Below are 19,353 nucleotides of genomic sequence, written 5' to 3' on the forward strand. Positions count from 1 at the left end.
ATTGTAAAACAGATCCATCTCTTTAGTGACGCCAGAGACTATCGTGGGCTGTAGCGCAGCCACAGTCACATTGGGCGTCCCGAACTCCAAGTGGGCTCCTTGTCTCACGGCTGATACGATGAGGCTTTCTGTCTTTTGTGCTCCAGAGACAGTCACGGCTTTGCCTGCTGGGAAGCTCTGGGCCTCTTTCACAAGAAGGCGTCGAAAGTCCTCGGCAACTGAACGCAAGACGATAACTCGCTCAGTCCCCATACAGACTTGGCCATGCTAGAAGTTTGTAAGAACAAGAAGAACATCGCAGCAATCATGACTTGTACTTACGTTGAGAAAAGCTCCGAGAACGACCGCCTTGGCCGCCTTGGTCAAATCCGCATCTTCCAGGACGATGCATGACGATTTTCCGCCGAGTTCCATCAACACCGGCTTGAGATGAAGTCCTGCAGTCTTTGCAATGATTTTCCCAACCGCTGTCGATCCCGTAAAGTTGATCTTGCGCACAGAGGGATGAGCTATCATCGCTTCGATCACCTCTGCCGCCTTCTCACGCGAGTGATGAACAATGTTGAGAACCCCAGCTGGTAGCCCTGCTTCTTGGAAGATCTCTCCTATGAAGTGATGCGTTCTTGGGCTAAGCTCCGAAGCTTTCAACACAGCCGTGTTTCCACAAAGTATCGGAGTTGCCACTGCTCGAATGGCCAGTATGAAAGCGGCATTCCAAGGAGCAATCCCGAGCACAACACCGTATGGTTCCTTGTATACGAGGGCAAGACGATCTTTCCCTCCGTCAGTATTCTATAGTGGGATAGCTGCTTACTCGTTCGACTTACCTCTACTTTCAGTCGTTGGCAATGATCCTGTAGCGCAAGAGGTCGCCATGCAGCCTAGCTCCTCCAATAACGCCGTCCCAAAGTTCAAATTAATTCCTGTAGCCCACTCTCTCGTACAATTGGTCTCTTGAACCATGACATCAATGATTTCATCTTTGCGGAGTCTGAAAATTTCTGCTGCCTTGAAAAGAATTCGTCTTCTTTCAGTTGGATGTGTCTGTGCCCACGCCGGAAATGCTTTGGATGCTGAATCGACGGCCTTTTTGGCCAAGTCGACGTCGGCGCCGGAAGCAGTCCAGACGACCTTTTGTGTAGTTGAATTTCGCACTTCAAATTTGTTTGAAGTAGTCACTGGATGATTGTCTATCCAGAGAGGTACATCTGCGAATTGAGGCTTGTCGACGTCGATTGAACCCATCTTGCATCAACTTGAGACGATTGCTTGATCTAGCAACTGTTAGTGGAGCAACTCCTTTTTCTCTCCCACTTTGGGACGTCGTAAGTTTTGTCCTTCTCACTGATGGACATTGCGGAACATTGGATTCCGGAGTCTATAGCTACCTGCTGCATACTCTCTCCGCGACAAAATTGAGATTATGAGATTGCGGAGGCCCTCATCCGGACTCGGAATCAGGATTACCAATCCGACCCTTACTAGAAGTCTTGGGCCGTTTCTATGATCCGGTAAGTGACGAAGGACTGATACCGGCTTGAGAACAGTGAAGTCGTGGTCGATGGCCCTTCGTCCCAATTAGGATGTTTCCTCCCCGTTCTTCGGATTGCCCCGTCTCAATTCTCCAGGATTTACCCCGGTCCGAGAATGACTGAAATCCAACTGCATATTTTCCTACTTATTGAGAGCTGAAAGAGTGCTCTGGCTGGATTGTTATCATCGTTTATCGCATGATTTCATTCCCATGCTCAACCCCAGACAGTAAAAATGCCATCGACACCAACGGTCCTCGTCGCTGTGGGATTGGTCACTTTTCTCCTGTATCGCCTACTCCAGATTGGTCAACGTCCCAAAAATTATCCACCGGGACCCCCGACTATCCCTATATTGGGAAATATTCATCAGGTTCGTTCGCATTCACGTTACAGCATTGTTGGGCCTTTGAGGTGCCGAATACTGAATTTCCCCCTCCCCACATACAGATCCCAACTCATGATGTCCACCTTCAATTCGAAAAGTGGGCACGTCAGTATGGTCCAGTGTACAGCCTGATACTCGGGACCAAGACCATGATTGTCCTTTCGAGTGACGCCGCCGTCAAGAGTCTCTTGGATAAAAAGAGTGGAATCTATTCCGACCGACAGGAAATGTATGTCGGTCAGGGTTTGGCCAGCGGCGGCCTACGACTTCTTATGATGGTAAGTATCACCACCCCTTAACCCTCAAAAGATGTAAAACATTCGACCCAGGTAGGCTAATGAAACCTCAATAGGGATATGGCGACAAGTGGCGCAAGGTCAGTCAGTCCCTCGCGGATTTTCCTTTTTTAAGAGAATGGAGAGAGCACTTTTCCTAACAAAAAGTTGTTAGTTCCGTAAAATGATACATCAATTGCTCAACGTCCAATCTGCCCGGTCTTATGTTCCATATCAGGTTCTGGAGAACAAACAGATGCTTTATCAGTTTCTAGAACAGCCCGACGACTTTCTCAACCACATTCGACGATATGCCAACGCTCTCACCACCACCATGGTCTATGGTTGGCGGACACCGACGTACGAAGATCCCAAGATGATGCAACTATTCGACGGGTTTTCTGAATTCGCTCATCTAAACGCCACCGGGGTGGCCGCCTTGGTGGACTTCTTTCCTCTATTGAGAAATCTGCCCGACAGCGTCTTGGGCACAGTGAGGGAAGCCAGACGGTTACATAAACGCGAAAAGGCACTCTACCTGGGCCATTGGCTGACAGCCAAAAAGGACATCGCAGCCAAAGAGATCAAACCATGTTTCTGCGTCGGACTCGACCAAGCGCAAAAAGTCGACGGGTTCAGTGACGACCAAGCCTCTTATATCGCGGGGACTCTTCTCGAAGCCGGGTCCGACACGACCTCGAGTACACTGTATGCGTTTGTTCAAGCCATGCTGTTGTATCCCGACGTCCAAAAGAAGGCCCAAATCGAATTGGACAAGGTGGTCGGGGAGGATCGTATGCCGACCATGGACGACGATGTCCAACTCCCCTACATTCGAGCCTGCATGAAGGAAACTCTCCGCTGGATGCCGACGACCATCCTAGGAGCGGTACCTCACGCGGTGACCCAGGACGACTTTTACGAAGGGTACCTGATCCCCAAGGGAGCGGCCGTCATGAACAACGTCTGGGCCATCCACATGGATCCTCGCAGACACCCGGACCCGCGACGGTTCATGCCGGAGCGATACGAGAAGGATTCGCAGAGTTTGTATGACGCCGCCAGCAACCCCGACGCGACGCAACGAGATCAATTTTCCTTCGGTGCCGGGCGTCGAATCTGCCCTGGGATTCACGTAGCAGAGCGAAGTTTGTTTTTGGGCATCAGTCGGATCCTGTGGGCCTTTGAGATCACACCAAAGTTGAACTCCCAGGGACAGCCGATCCTTCCGGACCCAAACGAACTCACCCAAGGGTTTGTCGTGTTGCCCGTCGATTTCCCTGCGCAGATCAAACCACGTTCAAAAGAGCGTGCTGACATGGTCAGGAGAGCATGGGAACAGGCGCAGAGTGAATGTTTGGATCCAGAAACAAAACAATGGATCACGACGCCTCCTCAATTGCAAACGACTACAAAGTGAAGTTCAGGGTGGTTCTCAAGGCTATACATCTAAGATTGTAAAACTTGGCGTGCTTGTAGGTATATTTTTTGACAGAAATAGCCATCCGACCTATAATTGATTTCATTGACAAAAGGTTCATTACTCAACTCTCCAGACTTTCTCTCTGCAATATCAGATGAAGCATCCGATTTTATGAACATAGGAGCGACTCATTAACTGCTACCTTACCCTATACCTGCTCTACACATGTCTCTCCATCTAATGTCATATATTGAAAACTAGATCTCATTTCATAAATTGATAGCTGACTTGATGTTCATTCTATTTGACTTGAGACTTGGATATACGGGGTCAAGTCCTTCGGATAACTAACAAACTAGCAACCGACAGACGAAAAGATCGATGTTTTAGAATCCATGACATGCATCCTGATGATATGCGACCAATGATCCGTGATCTATCTTCTGCGTCCTAACTTGCAGCGGTGTCCTTGAGGTGAATCAAAAGCCTCAGACCCGCCGGCCCGGCACTGAAATTGTCGTACGGTCTCATATCTTCATCCATCATCGAGGAATCAATGGTACACTCGAAGCGTCTGAAGAAAGCCGCAACAACTTTCCAGAGCTCGAATTGAGCAAGACTAATCGAAACAAGGGTTAGCTGGTGGCTTCGTCGTGATGGTAGAAAGAGACCAGAAAAACAAAGCATTAGGCATCCCTACTTGATTCCAATACATTTCCTACTTCCATTTCCGAATGCGTTGAAAGCAGCCTTCATGAGCTTTTGTTGTTCTTTATCCTCGTCCAGCCAACGTTCTGGAAGGTACAACTCGGGGTCGGGAAACGCTTTGCTGTCCCGATGAACTGTATAGTTTTGTGTCCCCAAGATGGTCTATCACAGAAAATAGATTAGCAGTGGTTCGGGAAGTTTCAAGGGGGCGAGGAACAGTCAACAACAACAACTTACTCCTTTTGGAAAGACCATGCCTTGAACCACGACTGTCTCTTTAGCTTCACGTGGCAAGGTGGCCACGATGGTAGGGTGCCTTCTCAATGCTTCATTGATGACCGCACTCAGGTAAGGCAGTTTGCTTGCCATCTGTTTCAAAAATTGGTCAGTAACCTATAGGAACTGCTCCCCCCGAGCGAGCGTGAAAGAAAAAGACAGAGGGTTAAAGGGAGAATCAGGCGTGATGGGCATGTTTCGACGCTTACCGTGTAACTTGGGATCGTCTTGGGATCCGGTATTGCTTCCGCAAGTTCTTGCTTCAACTTGGTGTATACCCGAGGATCACGGCAAACAGCATAGATGAGGAAAAGAAAGGTATTTGCAGTTGTGCCGCTACCACCAAACCTGGAAGAACGCGGTTAGAATGCGAGCAATTTGATCTCTTATCCTCGTGACACCAATCCAGAGTCCAGAAGTGAGAATCGGTAGACAAACTTACATCCCACCCATGCACTCCTCGGCCAGTTCACTGTCGTTGAGTGGTCTACCGAGAAGGCCATCCTTCTCCGCCAAGGCGCCCCGTAGGAAGGGGGTCTCGACTTTCGTCTTGCGAACGTTCCGGATGAGTTCCACGGAGTAATTCTTCCAGTCTCGGACTCGACGGAAGTTGTCCCCGATCGGACCGGGCACGTAGACGCCCCACTGTTCCAGCTGGGGGACGATTTCTTTGTAGATGAACATGGGCCTCCACGCCCGAAGCCAGGCCATGACGGGACTCGGCTCCCCGGCCTTGAGGGACCCGGCGTCCCGGTCGAACATGAGGTGATAGACGGCGTCGAACCCCAACCAGTGACACCAAGGGTAGACGTCGATGGGGGAACCGTCCTTGGTCCTCGTCGACCACTGCCGTAACAAGGTCTCGATCTTCGTCGTGAGGACCGGCTCAAAGTCGAACATGGAGGCCTGGGAGAAGCCCCGACTCAGGAGTTTCCTCCGCTGTCTGTGGGCTTCGGGGTCTCGGAACGCAAACGTGTGGTCCTCTCTGAACATCCTCCTCGCCGAGTAAAACTTCTCGTCCTTGATCAGACTCGGGTTGTTGTAGATCTCGGGGATGGCATCGGGGTCGGCGAACGAGACTTGGTTGGGTCCCACGCGGACGATCGGGCCGTAACGTTGGTGCGCCGCCTGGATCTGTTCTGCCCTTCGACCCTGACGGTTCCAGTAAGTCGCCCACAATCGTGTCGTCCGTGCGAAGAAAGGGCCCGGGATCTTTCGAAGAGGATGGAACCAGGCGTTGTACAGGAGTAAGGAAAGTTGATACGCAAGATAGGCGAGGACGACGCCAAAAAAGACCAGCGTCTTGAGATCGTACTTGACCACCAAGTCTGTCAAAGCGGTGGCGGTCATCATCATGACGGTAGAAAGGCAGAGACCCTGGTGTAAGGGGAGGGGAGAGATGTTGAGTGACGATTTGTGTTCTACAGGCTTGAAGAAGAACGAAATGTTACAGATTCATCCCAGGGGACACCGATCCCAAGTTTTATGAACCTTTTTTTGAACGCGTTCAAAGATCCGGCTTGCCATTGTTACGTGCTCCAGAGAAAAATAGTGATACTTTCAGTTCTACCGGTTGATTCTCAACATCCCCCCCATGGGATCCGGACGAGGGGGGAACTCCAGTTGGATGTGGGGGGGGATGGAACCTGGTATTGTTCCAAAAAGGGTTTATCTCCCCGGACTGGGGCCAGATGCCGTACAGCATTTCACTCCGACTTTCCCACTACCATCTCGGGGAGATAATTCTCTTCATTCGGTCTGCTCTGAACAAAGCATCCAAGAGTGAGGTTGAATAATTCCGAAATTATCACTAGAATGTGGTTGCGCTTGGAACAATCAGATACTCTAAGCGGTGGGTAATGAGTGAGTGCATTGTGTTATATTTCGGTGCAGTTAATGACTATTTGGATGTTACATTTTTCTCTTCCCATATCCGATGGAGTGTAGCTACTTCAATGGTCTCACTTTCATGATGGAACGTAAAAATCGGCCATATCCATCGTATCATCGGGGAGCAATGAAAAGTCCACTTTGCCCAACATGTCAAGATCCTTTTGCAGGAAATCGTAAATCCCATCACCGAAATAATCCTGATTTTCCATCTGGGCATTCTGTGACGGCGTCTGGATGAGGATGGGTTCCTCCGAGGAGGTGTTGTTCTCGCCGTCTCTGGTATTGCTTGCTACGGGGCAAAACATGTTAGAAGCCACAACAGTCGTTCCAAGCTTGCCCTTACATGGTTGTTCCATGTCATGAATCCTCCTTCCCAGGAGTGACACCGTGTGTAGGAAGGAGTCGGCCGCTTCGATTTGAGGTGCATAGTGCTCCAGAACCGTGATGCAGCGGTCCCAAGCTGATCTCAACACGTCATGGTCCAGGGCTGGATCGAAAGCCGGGCATAGACGAGCGGCGGCAAGAATGACAGCTGAGACAAAGATGTCTATCATAACTCTTGCATCAGTACACGATTGCCAAGGCTCTGTGTATGCGTTTGAGAGATTGAACTCACAATGACTATTCGGCCACGGTGGTCCCGCGCATGGGTCCGAAATTGTTTGGTATTTGAGGTTCACCAGTGCCGTAACCGTCAGTATGCAGTGTGCACATATTCGTTTCATAATGTCCATCTCCAACGAGGTTGTCTGGGAAGATGAGAGGTCAATTTCCCTACCGAGTCGTGCGACCAGTAGTAGCACAGGACGTAATAGTAAAGCACGAATATAAAGGAATCTAGAAAGCCAATCAACTCAAATTTCAACAGCCAAACGTCAGCCGCTCGGAAACTTACCGACCGTTGAACACGTTGGACTGGAATCGACCATGTTCGTGATGATCCGCCAGTGGTGTTAGCCTCAGTTGATCTGGAAGGGCTTCCTCCACTTCTTCAAGAGAATGGTTGATCTTTAGAAGTTCGGAAAGCCAATGTTCAGACCACCCGGAGAGATGCAACTTTCCACTCAGCTTGAGGCTGGCCTCTTTGGTGTACAAGGCCAACAAGGTGTCACGTTGTATCTCGAAAAGCTTGATGCAATGTATGAAGAGGGTGATTCGAGACTCTTGGTGTGCAGGTTGTACTCCTTCGCCGTCTTCAAGCAGATACTCGTCGTCAACTGCTTGCGGAAGAGGAAAGTCATTGATCGAACCGACCATCATTGGACGACCTAGATTGAGTGCCAACAACCTGGTTTTAGGGGTGGTGGGTTTTCCGTCAGCCTTCTCGGGAATGAAGAAATTCGTGGTGCTCGGACAAACCTATCGAATATGACGCAAGTATGCCACGCGCGCCGTCTCATTTCTCGTTGCAGTTGATTCCTCCTCGAGTAGGAGCCATCGAACGGTAAATTCAACCCAAGGCTGACGGCACCTCGAGTCGCTATGCCGGTAATGTTCCACCACCGATTTTCGTGTTTCGTGGATTGGAGATGGATTGTCTGTAATAATAGCAACTGAATACCTTCGAGTGGAATGGTGTCCAAAGCTTCGACGGCGATGACTTCCGTAGAACGTATGTAGAATTGGTTTGCGAGACACGCTTTGTCTTTGGTCGGACTCATGTCGCTGTACATGCATCCCAAGGCGAAGACCATATAAAGTGTGGCCATGAAGATGTGTTTATCGAGATCATCATCGCCGCCATCGTCGTCAACGTCACCTGTCCATACCTTGAAGTATCTTGCTTGAAACGATGGCCAGTGAAGCACGGGGAATATTGATAAGACGTATTTGAAGAAATATGTAGTATACTTGTCGGCGGTAGATCGCATTGGGAGGCCGAAACCGTGGTTGCTGCTGGTGTCCCATTTTCTATAACTGTCCCGGAATGACGACTTTGGCGAAGCATCACTCATCTTACCGGATGTTCGAGATGATCCTTGAGGACTCACCATCAAATCCATGGTTTGTATGACGGCCTCGGTGATAGCACGGGCCGATGAGCCCTGGTGGTTGGAGTTATCGGAAGGAGTCGATGCCGGTAGTGTCTCGACATGAGCTGAAGTGACCGAAGAAGGATTGTGTTGAACTTAGCCGTCTAAATTGAGGTCTGTCCTACCGCGGCCACCTTGTTCGACGGAAGCATTCTGATCAGCCTAGCTTTCTCATGTATCCGAAAAAGAGTATCGCCATACCCGTTGATGATGATGATGATGTGATCGAGGTGATCCTAGCGGTATCAAGACTGGATACATGGACCTCTCGGCCCCTTCGAGGGTGAGTGGCATAGCTGACCGTCAGTATACAAGAAGGACAAGAATATACACTAATGTATGAAACACCTACACGCTATTGACGAACTTACTTTCCTCCCACGTACAAAGGTGCTCTCGGTGCCTTTTCCGGCATGGTAGACACGCAGGTCGTTCACCGTTGCATCGTGACTTGCGCTCTCGACATGGAGTACATGCAAGAGCAATCTTTCGACGTGTTTGACGAGGTTTTTCTGTCGTAGGCTTCGTGGCTTGTGGTTGACCGCCGGCGTGGGTGGTGGCGCTGGTAGGGCTGGGTGTCAACCCGGCAGTCAATGTGTCTGCCTCATAGCTTGCCTGATCCGCCATGGTGTTGTCGGAATGTTTACAATACAGAAGCTGTCTCAGACAGCGTTTCCGGGTCTCATGCCACCGAATTTAGACACCTTCGAAAGAGACTTGGAGGTAGGAATCAAAGGACTCCCGGCGTTCATTAGATGTTCTCCGCCTCCCCGCAGTGACGGCTGAAATTCCCTCTTTCATACCCTTCGTCTGGGGTCTGTCTGGGGACCGGGATAATCCCCCCACGGGACGAACCCGGCATTCATAGCCGGTATACCGGTATCCGGAGTATCGATGAAGCTCCGAAACGAGCGCGGACTAACCAAAAGCTATTTGTATTCTGTAGGTGCTCGCGGAGGTGTCTCTTCGAGAGCCTGAATGAGACTGATACCTTGCAGTGGCGAGACGCTTTTACACCCTCTTGGTCGCTTCCCTGCCCTGAGGATACAAAGTATTCAGAGTGCCGAGGGTACTTATTCATAAACAGTGACGGCTGTGGGCACATAATTCCTCGATCTGGGGTAGTAATGGTCTGCATGACATCTCAAGGGTATCAAATAAATCTATGTCATGACTGTGATCTAGTCTCTGAGTCTGAGGTACTGTACTGTATGTGAGTCAGGCAGGATAAAAGTCTATCTACATTTCAAGTGTAAAGAAACCAAATCATAGCGCTTCACTGTACAGCCGCTCCTAGAAGACCCCAAGACGTTGCTGAACCAAAGAAATATCTTGTGAAGAAAAAAGAAATTCATAAGGCATCGCATCGCAAATCACATCACGAGCTTAAGTCGTACCAAACGCACCACTACCTCCTTGCTGAAATCACTCAATCATATCCCACCCATTGTGTCAATCCCCGAACTATTAAAGTTATAAGGGAAATCCACAATTCCATCAAGCATCCAATTCAGAGGGTCAAACACGTCGTAGCTCGCCTGGCTGTAATCCATGGAGTAGCTGTTGTTGCTGTCTACCATCCCCGTTGCCATGCCGGCCATGCCAGGAACGATGGCCGACGCTGAGAGCATAGGATCGTTGACTGCAGCAGTATTATTGGCGGCGGCGTCGACGTTTGTCGAAGAAGGAATGACGATGCTATCCGCCTGTTGAAGTTTGGCATCATGTTGTCGAACTATACAGGATGTCAGCTGTGCACTTTGACTGCGAATCCCAATCGCGAGTAACACATTGAAAGTAAAAAGGGCGGGAACGTGACTTACCATCAGATGGCTTTCCTCCGCCAAAATGGAAATTCCTACGCCATCGCCACACCGAGTCAAAGACCAATGAAACCGACATACGACATTTGACCTTCAATTGAAGACTGTCATCAACTTCACCTTCACCAATCTTGTTGAGATCAGGTTGCGCTCGAACTCGTCCACTCTTCCAGACTTGGGCCAAAACTTCAGCAAGCCTCTCGGCAAGATCATTCTCAACCACACTCATACTTCGCAACGCCCATACAGTCCTCGAAAGCAACTCGGACGCTCCTTGGACATCCATGTCGTGCTCGCCGAGGAAGTTGTGCATTAGCTTAAGAAGTGAAAACCCAGCTGCCAACATCATGTGAAAAATGTAGTTGGTGGCATGAGCCAATGACAGACCATGTGAATAGTTGGACGGTAGGTTTATGCTCATGCTGTTCTCCAGCCCTAAGCATACCTCAAGAAACTCGGTTGTGCTTTGATAGAGCTTGAACATGTCGGCGCGATATGATGGTAAAGAAGGTGGTGAGAAAAATGCGCTCAACCGCATGTGCAAGGCTGCGGCTTTCAAGTAGAGCTTAGTGATTGGCGAGGTATCATGCCTGAGTTTGTCTTCGAGCTCCTCGAAATCATGGGCTAGAAAGGATACGTACGTAGGACGTTCTGCATCGGAAGCTAGTCCCACTGGATCATGAGCGTTCATGTACAAGGTCCGCGAGACCTTGTCCACGAACTTCTCGATTAGTAACCTATTGTATATCGGCGCCGGCAGCTCGTAATTAGGATTCGTATCGATGGGTTTGGGGCCTAGAGCCCAGTCGTAGATGGTCAGAGGAGGCTGTCCATATGCTGTGCATATCCTTTGCGCGACGATGTTGCAAACACTCCAAACCACGATACGATCTTGTAGTTCCACCTCTCTGAGCTCGACGCGGAATTTGCTGAAATCCTGGGCATGACTCGGACGATGTAAGCCTATTTGCAAGGCAATTTGCATCATCAACCCACAAATCATGAAGGTTGGGTCCGTCGATGTGCTGCTCGTAGGCAATGGCCACGCGCACAGCAATATCAGTGCTTTGACGATGTGGTAGTTCTGAGGTACTTCGGCTATCGTCGACCACATCAGTCGCGTCAACGGGCCCGAAAGTGCATTGAAAAGCTCTGGTTCTGGGGTGTAATGGCGAGCACCCACGGCCAGGATTGTCCAGAACAACAACGGTGATCTCGTGTGATATTCTTCCGGCGTTCTATCGGGATTGAGGAATGGTAAGAATGGGTGTTGAAAGGTGAAGAAGCGCTGGAAGAGCTCTTGCACTCGATCCTGAGTCAGAGTAACATCTTCCAGGCGTTTGAATATTGACCTCCCAGGACTCTTGCCTTCCCTCAGGTCCAGGAGGCCTGCGGCGGCGGCGTCTTGTGTGAAGCCACCTAGTGCAGTCGGAGCGAGATTGGGGCCAGTATGTCCATTCTGCGCTCCGCCATTCGATTTCGATGCCGTCCCTGACTTTTGCGCCGCGACCTGTTTCCTCAACTCGACGATCTCCCGTTCCATTTCTGCATTGCGCGACCTCTTGCCCACTCTCTTGAAATTGTCTTCGATCTTGCATTCAAGGTTGAGACGTTTGCATCTCGAGCACGTTTGGAAGGGCTCTTGAGTAACATCGCATCGTAGCTATAACTCTGTCAGCAGCCGTGGCAAGGCGCAGAACCGGGGTTGTTGGCAAGTAGGAGATGACAACGGCCTCATCCGGCAGCGACATAGAACAACATCTAACACAATCGCTGGTATCTCACCTTCTGCTGTCGACACTCATTGCATGCTCGTTTGATGGGCCTGCGCTTGCCGTCACCGCGGCCATGTTCATCGTTCAGGTCTGGAGAACCGAAGCTGGCACTCGCAGGTGAGCTGTCGAACCCCGCGACAGAGGCATTTCTTTTGTGGCTCTGGGTCGGACTGGTCAGGCCAGTACCAGGACCATCACCATCAATCGATTGCGACGCCAGCTTGTATTGTGTGTCGCGTATTTCGAGTCTGGGGTCTGACATCCAGTTGGACGCCGATATCGGTTGGTCGCTGATGGTCGCAGTCGCAAAGCCGGAGTACGCAAAGTCGTCCATTGCCGAAAAGGGCGCCAAGTCCATGGTTTTTTGATCTGATAAGATAAAAATGATCAGTCGGAGTAGGACGAGGGGATGACAACAAGGGACCCCGGTGATGGAGGGGCACAGTCTCGGATTCTTGTAACGACAAGGGTCACAGCGTCGAATCGACCGTATCCAACACACATACTCAGGTATCGAGGTGGTCAGAAGCTCATGGCTACCGCTCAAAGCAAAGAGAAGCTCCGAGGACCCTTGAAGAGATTTCATGCTTCTTCCCAGGCGGCCGAATCAAACCACGCCATAAGCACCATCCGCTTCGCCCTACAACAAGACGATCATCGCGGTGAGCATCGATGACTCACGGCCAACCCCATCACTTAATTATACTAACAACTACAGTCACGGTCTTCGATTCAAGTATCACACCAGAGCCTTTTCTCGATACACTTGAACTCGAGAAACTTCAAAAGAGACAACAAAAGGCAGAGGAAATGTCATCATGAAACCCTGTCTAAACCCCGGCTGCTTAGAGATTCACGTCGACGTGGTTTAAATGTACATATCGTCAATTCATCATCCAAAATCATTCAATCATCAAAGGCATTGCATCGTGCACTCTTCACCTTCGTCGCTGAATTCAATATTGCCTTCCCAAAAGATATCAAAGCAAAACCAAAGCATTTGCAGCCACCAGGGCCGCACTAAAACAACGTCGATTATAGTGTCGTCAGCTTTTGAGCTGTTATCCCTCACGTATCCCGTGATAAACTGGTATTGCTGGCAGGGAACCTGGAATCTCCCTGCATGACCACGTTAGGCCCAATACTTCGTCGGAGATCAGCTCTTCTCTTTTCTCGTCGGTCGTCTTCCTTTCTTTGACGAGCTCGTAGTATGCGTTCTTGGATATTCTTGATTCCAACGAGGTGGAATCTGAGACTCAACCCTGGAGACGAACAGAACTGGCGCGTGGCTCGAATTCGCGCCAGGCTCCCGTGGCTGGTCTGTTTAACTACACCTCTTCTTTGCCGGCGACGTTCAGAGATCCGTCGAACAAGGGAAACCGGGCCGGTAACTACGGTTCTCTCTTGTGGCAGTCCAAGAGAGTTGTTTACCACACCTATTTGTCGCGACTGTGGTTGTTCTTCGGGTCGATGGCTGTCTACATCGTCCCAAAATGCTCGGGGCCGCCAAAATGGATTAAGTTGGCCATCGAGATCTTGATCCGCCTTCTTGTTACGCGCATTTTTCAAGCTCAACCCCCGCGAGATAGAACTCATCAAAGACTCCGAGCGGCGATGTGTCCCAGGCCGTCGCAGCGATGTTGCACGCCTGGGGGAAGTTCCATCAATACCGAGTCGCTTTTCGGACTCATCGCCCGGGGTAGGTGGTATCACCTTGACTGAAGGTGGTTGCGGCGGCCGCCTGGGGTTCCGAAGAGGAGAATCCACCTCGATATGAGGCAAATGCTGTAATTGTACTTCGCGAACAGCTCCTGATTCTGCCACGGAGAATGGTTCAATCAACTGGAGCGAATGATTATTGTGCGGGAAGAAGTTGATCACCCTGGCCTCATTAATCTCAGGAGACGTAGACCTGAAAGACGGCTGGGAAAATGGTGTTTCCAGGGTGGATGTAGGTCGCAACGCTGCCCATTCCAAAGTACCAGGAACAAACAGCCCGAGCGCATTGTTTGCCAGCTCACTATCGTAGGTGGAAGAGATGACTAAAGCACGCGGATGTGATGGTGTCCTGACCGTCGCCTGATCCGAATTGTTGTCAACCTGGCTGGTCTCTTTTGCGTGTGAAGCACCTTCGTCATCTTCCAATGCCCAGTCACGCACATTTGTCAATAAGCGATCAGACTCCATCCTGTCCAATGTCTTTCTCAAGTCCTTTTCTGCTTGTTGTCGGCGTACGCGCAGATTCTCGGAGGTGATCGAATTGGCTCGCGAAGTACTTCTAGATGTTGGGGCAGAAAGAGAAGAACTTCGTGGAGGAATCACAGGTGCTGGCTCTGTTTGTGGTCTGCCACGATCTGTCGTTTCAGACACCGTTCGCCTATGCTGCCAAGCTGAAGGCGGCTTTTCCGATACTTTCCGGGATTGCGACCGCGCAGAGCCAGTGGACAGAGATTGTCTTTTACTGCCGCTGCTGCTCGAAGCAGGCAACGAAGAACTTCGTTCAGGAATAACTGCTACTCGAATGATCTCCGTCTTGGGAAGGACAGCACTAGATGCCAGGCTGTGAGATCTAGAGATCTCGGATCCAAAGCTCCAACGGTTCTGGTTGCTCAGACGAGCCTTCTTATGCACTAGCCGGTGAGGCGAGTCTGAAGTTGAGTGCATGGAGTTCCGATTCGAGGCAGGAAGTGGTGAGCTCACCGACCTTAAAGACTCGTGTTTGTTGACGTGACGCAACGTGATCTTCCGCTTGGGTAGGGCGATGGGCTCGAATACATATGCTTCAATGGTGGAAGTAGTAGAAACTCCTGACAGGCGTCTATCATCATCACGAACCTCATTTTGAGTAGTCGTTGGTAAAATTTCAATTGGCACAGAGTCATTCCAGCCAATTATGCTCGCAAATTTCTCTGTGGAGGCCGACAGATCTTGGTGTTGCGCATCAAGAAGTCTGTCGCGGAGACTTTTCCCTCGCTTCAGGCCATCTGGATGCACTTCTGACGTATTGTCTGTTGCCGATTTGACATCATGCGACTCCTCCAAAGGCAAAAAAACATTTTTCCGAGGCATGGCTCTTCCTTTTTTCAATTCAACGGGCGTGGTTGAAGTGCTGAGTGGCTGAGGGCTTGCATGCAGTCTGTGTCCGTCATTGTCACCGTTCTGCCAAAAGTAGGTGTCCTTGTGACCAGACCCGGATGGAATCTCTGTCGGTACGCAAACTTCATCGTCAGGAATCTGTTTCTCAGTATAGAGCAAGGGCGACAGTGGCAGAGAACTGTGTCGCAGCTTGTGGGTGGGTTGACTCGGCTGGTGTAGAGACGAATGCGACCATGCCAAATTTCCTTGATATTGGGAAGTGTCCCCAGCCTCATCCTCTGACCCGATATCTTCTCGAGCGGTCGTGAACGATTCGGCGCGAGTCGAGGTTAGGGATGGCTGCGTTTCCAAAAATGGCCGCACGAACGAGATTTTCCTATGGCGTGGAGGTGTGTTATCCGGAGTTGGAGGGCTATTCGGGTTTGATGGTGTCACCAAAGCTGACCTGAAGGCGGTCCCATCAGAGACCACATCTTCAGCCGTACGTATCTCGCCGTTGCTCGCACCAGGTGGCGTGGGAGGAAGATGTGGGGAGGTCGGCAAGATGGCAGTCGTCGGTTGATGCGATTCTGATTCAGTCATTTGACCATCTTGAGCTGATGTCCTGTACAAGGTCCGCAAATTGAGCGAGGCGGTCTTGGAGTCTTTTCGATATGATGATGAGTTCAAGGACAGAGGCGGCGAAAGTCCTACAGTTTCCGCAGGGGGGCCCATAATGGTGTATTCAATTGTCCTCCCCATTTGTAACGCAGTCATAGTGCACGCAAATATCTTTAGATGCCCTTCCTCTTCATTGCGACTGGGGATCTGAGATTGCAACGCTCTTCACAGCAGTTCAGGTCGCATTCGAAAATATGCTCTCGTGGTCGCGCAAAGGGGTTCGCTCGCTAATGACTCTGAAGTCCGTGATGCGTCCGGAAGGGTTGAGGTACCCGTACGTGACGCGAAGCGTATCAGACCCCGGAGAACAGTGCGTGCGCAGTGGTCGTGCGCAGAGTCTCTGAACTGGATTGATCGCGACTATAGGTCGAATGAGAGGAATTCGTTCCCCTTTCAGTGGCACGGACAGCGGATTTCCGGCTGGGACAGGGTTCTGCGATGATGTTCAACGCAGTCGAGATCGAGAATGGTGGAGGTGGGTGGCTGGGGCACCTGAGCGCTAAAGGGTTTGAGGAGATTCAGCGATGAAGATCGAGTGAGACATTTGAAGCAATGAAAAACCGGAAGACGCAGTAAAGAATTGTATAATTAATTATTGATATGTCGAGTAAGATGGCAAAGTTTGCGCAGTAGGTATCAATCAGGTTGATCTCATGGATTCGTCCGGAGCAGAGGCTTGCGAAGTGGGCGGGAAGAAAGAAACATGGATGAATGGCAGATGGCGATGGCGAAGAATCATCCGAGCAGGCGAGAGGGACCAGCAGTTGGCACTAATAAAAGATGGTGATGGGGACGGAGCCACTGTAACGAGTACGGACAGGTAGTAGTGTAGGCTGAGGTAAAAGTCTCAAAGTACCGCAGCTGCAGGACTTTGGGTCTTTGGGTGAGCCGGCGTGAAGTGGGTTTTTATTAAAGAAAGGCCCTAATTACCTACAAACATGCAGTCCATAGGTACCTTATGCCCGTACTCCGTCCCTAAGGTACCCAAGGTAGAGTTTTAGCATTGTATTCTAGGTACTCCGTACTTGTTAGGCTTACTGGTGACAGCCCCAAGCCCCAGGGTTCAGCTCGTACTCGCAAGAATGGCTCAGCTCAAGACTTCAAGGGTCAGAAATAAATCACAAAGCATCAAAGGGTTCGGCCCTCGCCAGATTCGCATCCACCGCCGGACGGTCAGACGCGGGGCGGAGAGAACCGTTTCGCTGCCGTCAAGGAGCCCGACTAGTTGCAAAACGTGGCCAAACACTTGATGTCAGACAAAAAAGAATTTCTGTAAAACTCGGATTGTTCAATTTCTCTACCCACCAAGACACCTTGCATACAACAGCAAAAAACACCCCCCCAGTTCATATCACATCCTCTCTCGGTGACACACATCCTTCTTCTTTTACTGACTTTCCCGTGACAGTGGCAGCGGTAACGACAAGAGAGATAAAACCCTGCATTGGATGTGTATCCCCCTTAATCTTCGGTAATCTAACCACCGGTCGACATGACAAGGCCATGACAGGCTAATTTCTGCATGTCTCTCCACCTCACATGTTTTTATTGTATGTACCGTCTGCCGTTCCGGATCGATTCCAAACGGACCCTATCGTGGAATGTCTCTGCCGCCATCTACTCGTGTAAAAATAAAGCCCGGAGACCAACACCCATCACATTATTATCTTGTTGTCTAAGCAGGATCAGAATGGTAGTTACCTCCTCCGGTGGTTTACTCTCAGGTAGGTGAAGGTGAGGGACACTACACGCATCACAGACCACCACACACGCGCTCCCTCATTCCCAATCACATTCCTCGGTTCGCCGCATACCATTCTCATTCTGCCCAAAAATGGGCCCGAAGACAGAATCAACAACACAAATCCCGTTTATGGCCAAAGCTGACGGGTGAGATCTGTCACGTCGTAAGCCACCCATCTGTCAATGAAATACACGCGCTCTCCCCAGCCAGGGCATCTGCCCTTGATAGAATTGCCCCAGACATCTTTAAATCAACAATGCTCCGTTCACAAAGGTTCCATTCCACTTCTACAGAAATCACCACAACAAAGGCACCAAGAGCAACATGGCCTCTCGAAGCACAGTATACGGCACGCTCCTCGTGGTCCTGGCATGTGCTCCCCAGCCTGGCCTCACGGGTCCTGTGCCACAGATAATCCACCCGGATTTGGGATCCCTTTCCTTGTCCGAGCTGTTTCTCCAAACCTTCCGGAGGATAATGGAGCTCGGCTTTGTCCAGGGAGTCGTCTCTGCGCTGCTGATCCTGGGCTGCTTGATATGCATGCTGATATGCGTCCTCTGCGCCCTGGCTGCGTACTTTGACCGGAACGACAAGGGCCGCTGGGATCGGAACGACCTCGAACTGAACGACGACTACGTATACTCGTCGCCACGCGAGAAACGCCACGCCGACGGCAACAGCACCGGCAGCCCGGTACGTCGAGGCCGAAAGGCCCACCACTGTCTGAGTCGACAACAACCAGTCGTCACAAAGATCAGTGTCGTCGCGTCGCCGTTTTCGTGTCGACGGAAAGCGTCTTCACCTCCTTCTCCTCCCAGATATCATCCGCAAAATAACCGCACTTCCTCTCCCCCAGTCACGCCTCTACGGTCCGCACTCTCCAAGTCACCGTCACCTCCGTGCCAAAGGCACTCTGTATACCTCGGCGTCAAGAGATCGCCCTCGTCATCTGCCAGCCCCAAGTCGGTCAGATGGGCCGATGAGCTCGGCGTCTCGGTCCTCGCCACGGTTCAGGTCACGAACAGCAGCAGCCACGAAGGAACGGATTGGGAGATCGATATCGGCATGACGAGGCCTCAGTCAACGTCTGCAATCGAGGCTTCCGACAACTGCACACCGGCGGCTGACGCCCCTCCTGCCTACACCTGCGGCAGATTGGACTCCATCAAGTCATAATCTGGCTAACAACCTACCCGTGGATCGGGATTCTTTCTTTATTTTCTCATGCACAACTTTATCAGCGACTTTTGTTTTTTCTTCTTCTTTCTCACGGCCCAATGTTATGTGGTTTGATGACAACTTTGCATTACGAGGTGATGGAGATTTAGGGGGGCCGGAGTTGGTTCTTTCACCTTTTTCTTTTGGCTTAGCATTTGACTGAAAACTTGGAAGACTGTGGATCGATATATCTACACAGTCATCTTCATCTTCATCTTCTAAGAGGGCGGTGTTTGTGTGTAGGGGAAGCATCGGAGCCAAGGGCGTGTCCGGAGCAAGAAATAGGTTTGATTTGGTCTCAAGATTCCTTCATGAAATATGATCGACTTTAATGTCAAAGACTAGAATCATTCATTCTTGCTATCATTTTTCGTGACAGTTGATGTGTGAATGTCTTTGGTTGAGCTAATCAATAACTGTCTGCGCCAGGTACCAAGATCATCTGTACAAAGCCGAGCAGGGCCAGTCACGACAACAACAGAAAAGAGATAAACTGGGTATTCCGTAGA

At 50.5% G+C, this 19,353-nt stretch overlaps 5 protein-coding genes across 6 annotated transcripts; 2 read left to right on the forward strand and 3 right to left on the reverse strand.

The window, feature by feature from the left end:
* Positions 1 to 1,767: 1,767 nt before the first annotated feature.
* PV06_07803 (uncharacterized protein) lies at positions 1,768 to 3,615 on the forward strand (the record flags this gene model as incomplete). Its single annotated transcript, XM_016409083.1, has 4 exons — positions 1,768 to 1,905; positions 1,983 to 2,198; positions 2,273 to 2,296; positions 2,371 to 3,615. The coding sequence occupies 4 exons, from the start codon at positions 1,768 to 1,770 to the stop codon at positions 3,613 to 3,615; spliced, it is 1,623 nt and encodes a 540-aa protein (XP_016260837.1).
* A 2,954-nt stretch (positions 3,616 to 6,569) lies between these two features.
* Positions 6,570 to 9,155, reverse strand: PV06_07804 (uncharacterized protein; the record flags this gene model as incomplete). Its single annotated transcript, XM_016409084.1, has 8 exons — positions 6,570 to 6,784; positions 6,839 to 7,042; positions 7,112 to 7,332; positions 7,391 to 7,783; positions 7,855 to 8,593; positions 8,654 to 8,681; positions 8,730 to 8,824; positions 8,900 to 9,155. The coding sequence occupies 8 exons, from the start codon at positions 9,153 to 9,155 to the stop codon at positions 6,570 to 6,572; spliced, it is 2,151 nt and encodes a 716-aa protein (XP_016260838.1).
* Positions 9,156 to 9,620: 465 nt separating this feature from the next.
* Positions 9,621 to 12,780, reverse strand: PV06_07805. Of its 2 annotated transcripts, XM_016409085.1 has the most exons (3): positions 12,137 to 12,780; positions 10,352 to 12,014; positions 9,621 to 10,263 (listed from the first exon to the last, which is right to left on the reverse strand). In XM_016409085.1, the coding sequence occupies exons 1-3, from the start codon at positions 12,710 to 12,712 to the stop codon at positions 9,962 to 9,964; spliced, it is 2,541 nt and encodes an 846-aa protein (XP_016260839.1). In that variant the 5' UTR covers positions 12,713 to 12,780; the 3' UTR covers positions 9,621 to 9,961. The 2 variants fall into 2 exon arrangements, with proteins under 2 accessions (XP_016260839.1, XP_016260840.1); XM_016409086.1 differs by having other exon boundaries at positions 10,352 to 12,780.
* A 141-nt stretch (positions 12,781 to 12,921) lies between these two features.
* PV06_07806 (uncharacterized protein) lies at positions 12,922 to 16,604 on the reverse strand. The gene has a single exon (XM_016409087.1). It carries the CDS (start codon positions 15,976 to 15,978, stop codon positions 13,195 to 13,197), a length of 2,784 nt encoding a protein of 927 aa, XP_016260841.1. The 5' UTR covers positions 15,979 to 16,604; the 3' UTR covers positions 12,922 to 13,194.
* A 966-nt stretch (positions 16,605 to 17,570) lies between these two features.
* Positions 17,571 to 19,352, forward strand: PV06_07807 (uncharacterized protein). The gene has a single exon (XM_016409088.1). It carries the CDS (start codon positions 17,951 to 17,953, stop codon positions 18,800 to 18,802), a length of 852 nt encoding a protein of 283 aa, XP_016260842.1. The 5' UTR covers positions 17,571 to 17,950; the 3' UTR covers positions 18,803 to 19,352.
* Position 19,353: the final 1 nt, after the last annotated feature.

This window comes from Exophiala oligosperma (genome assembly GCF_000835515.1).
Source record: "Exophiala oligosperma strain CBS 72588 unplaced genomic scaffold supercont1.7, whole genome shotgun sequence".
Classification (NCBI taxonomy): domain Eukaryota; kingdom Fungi; phylum Ascomycota; class Eurotiomycetes; order Chaetothyriales; family Herpotrichiellaceae; genus Exophiala; species Exophiala oligosperma.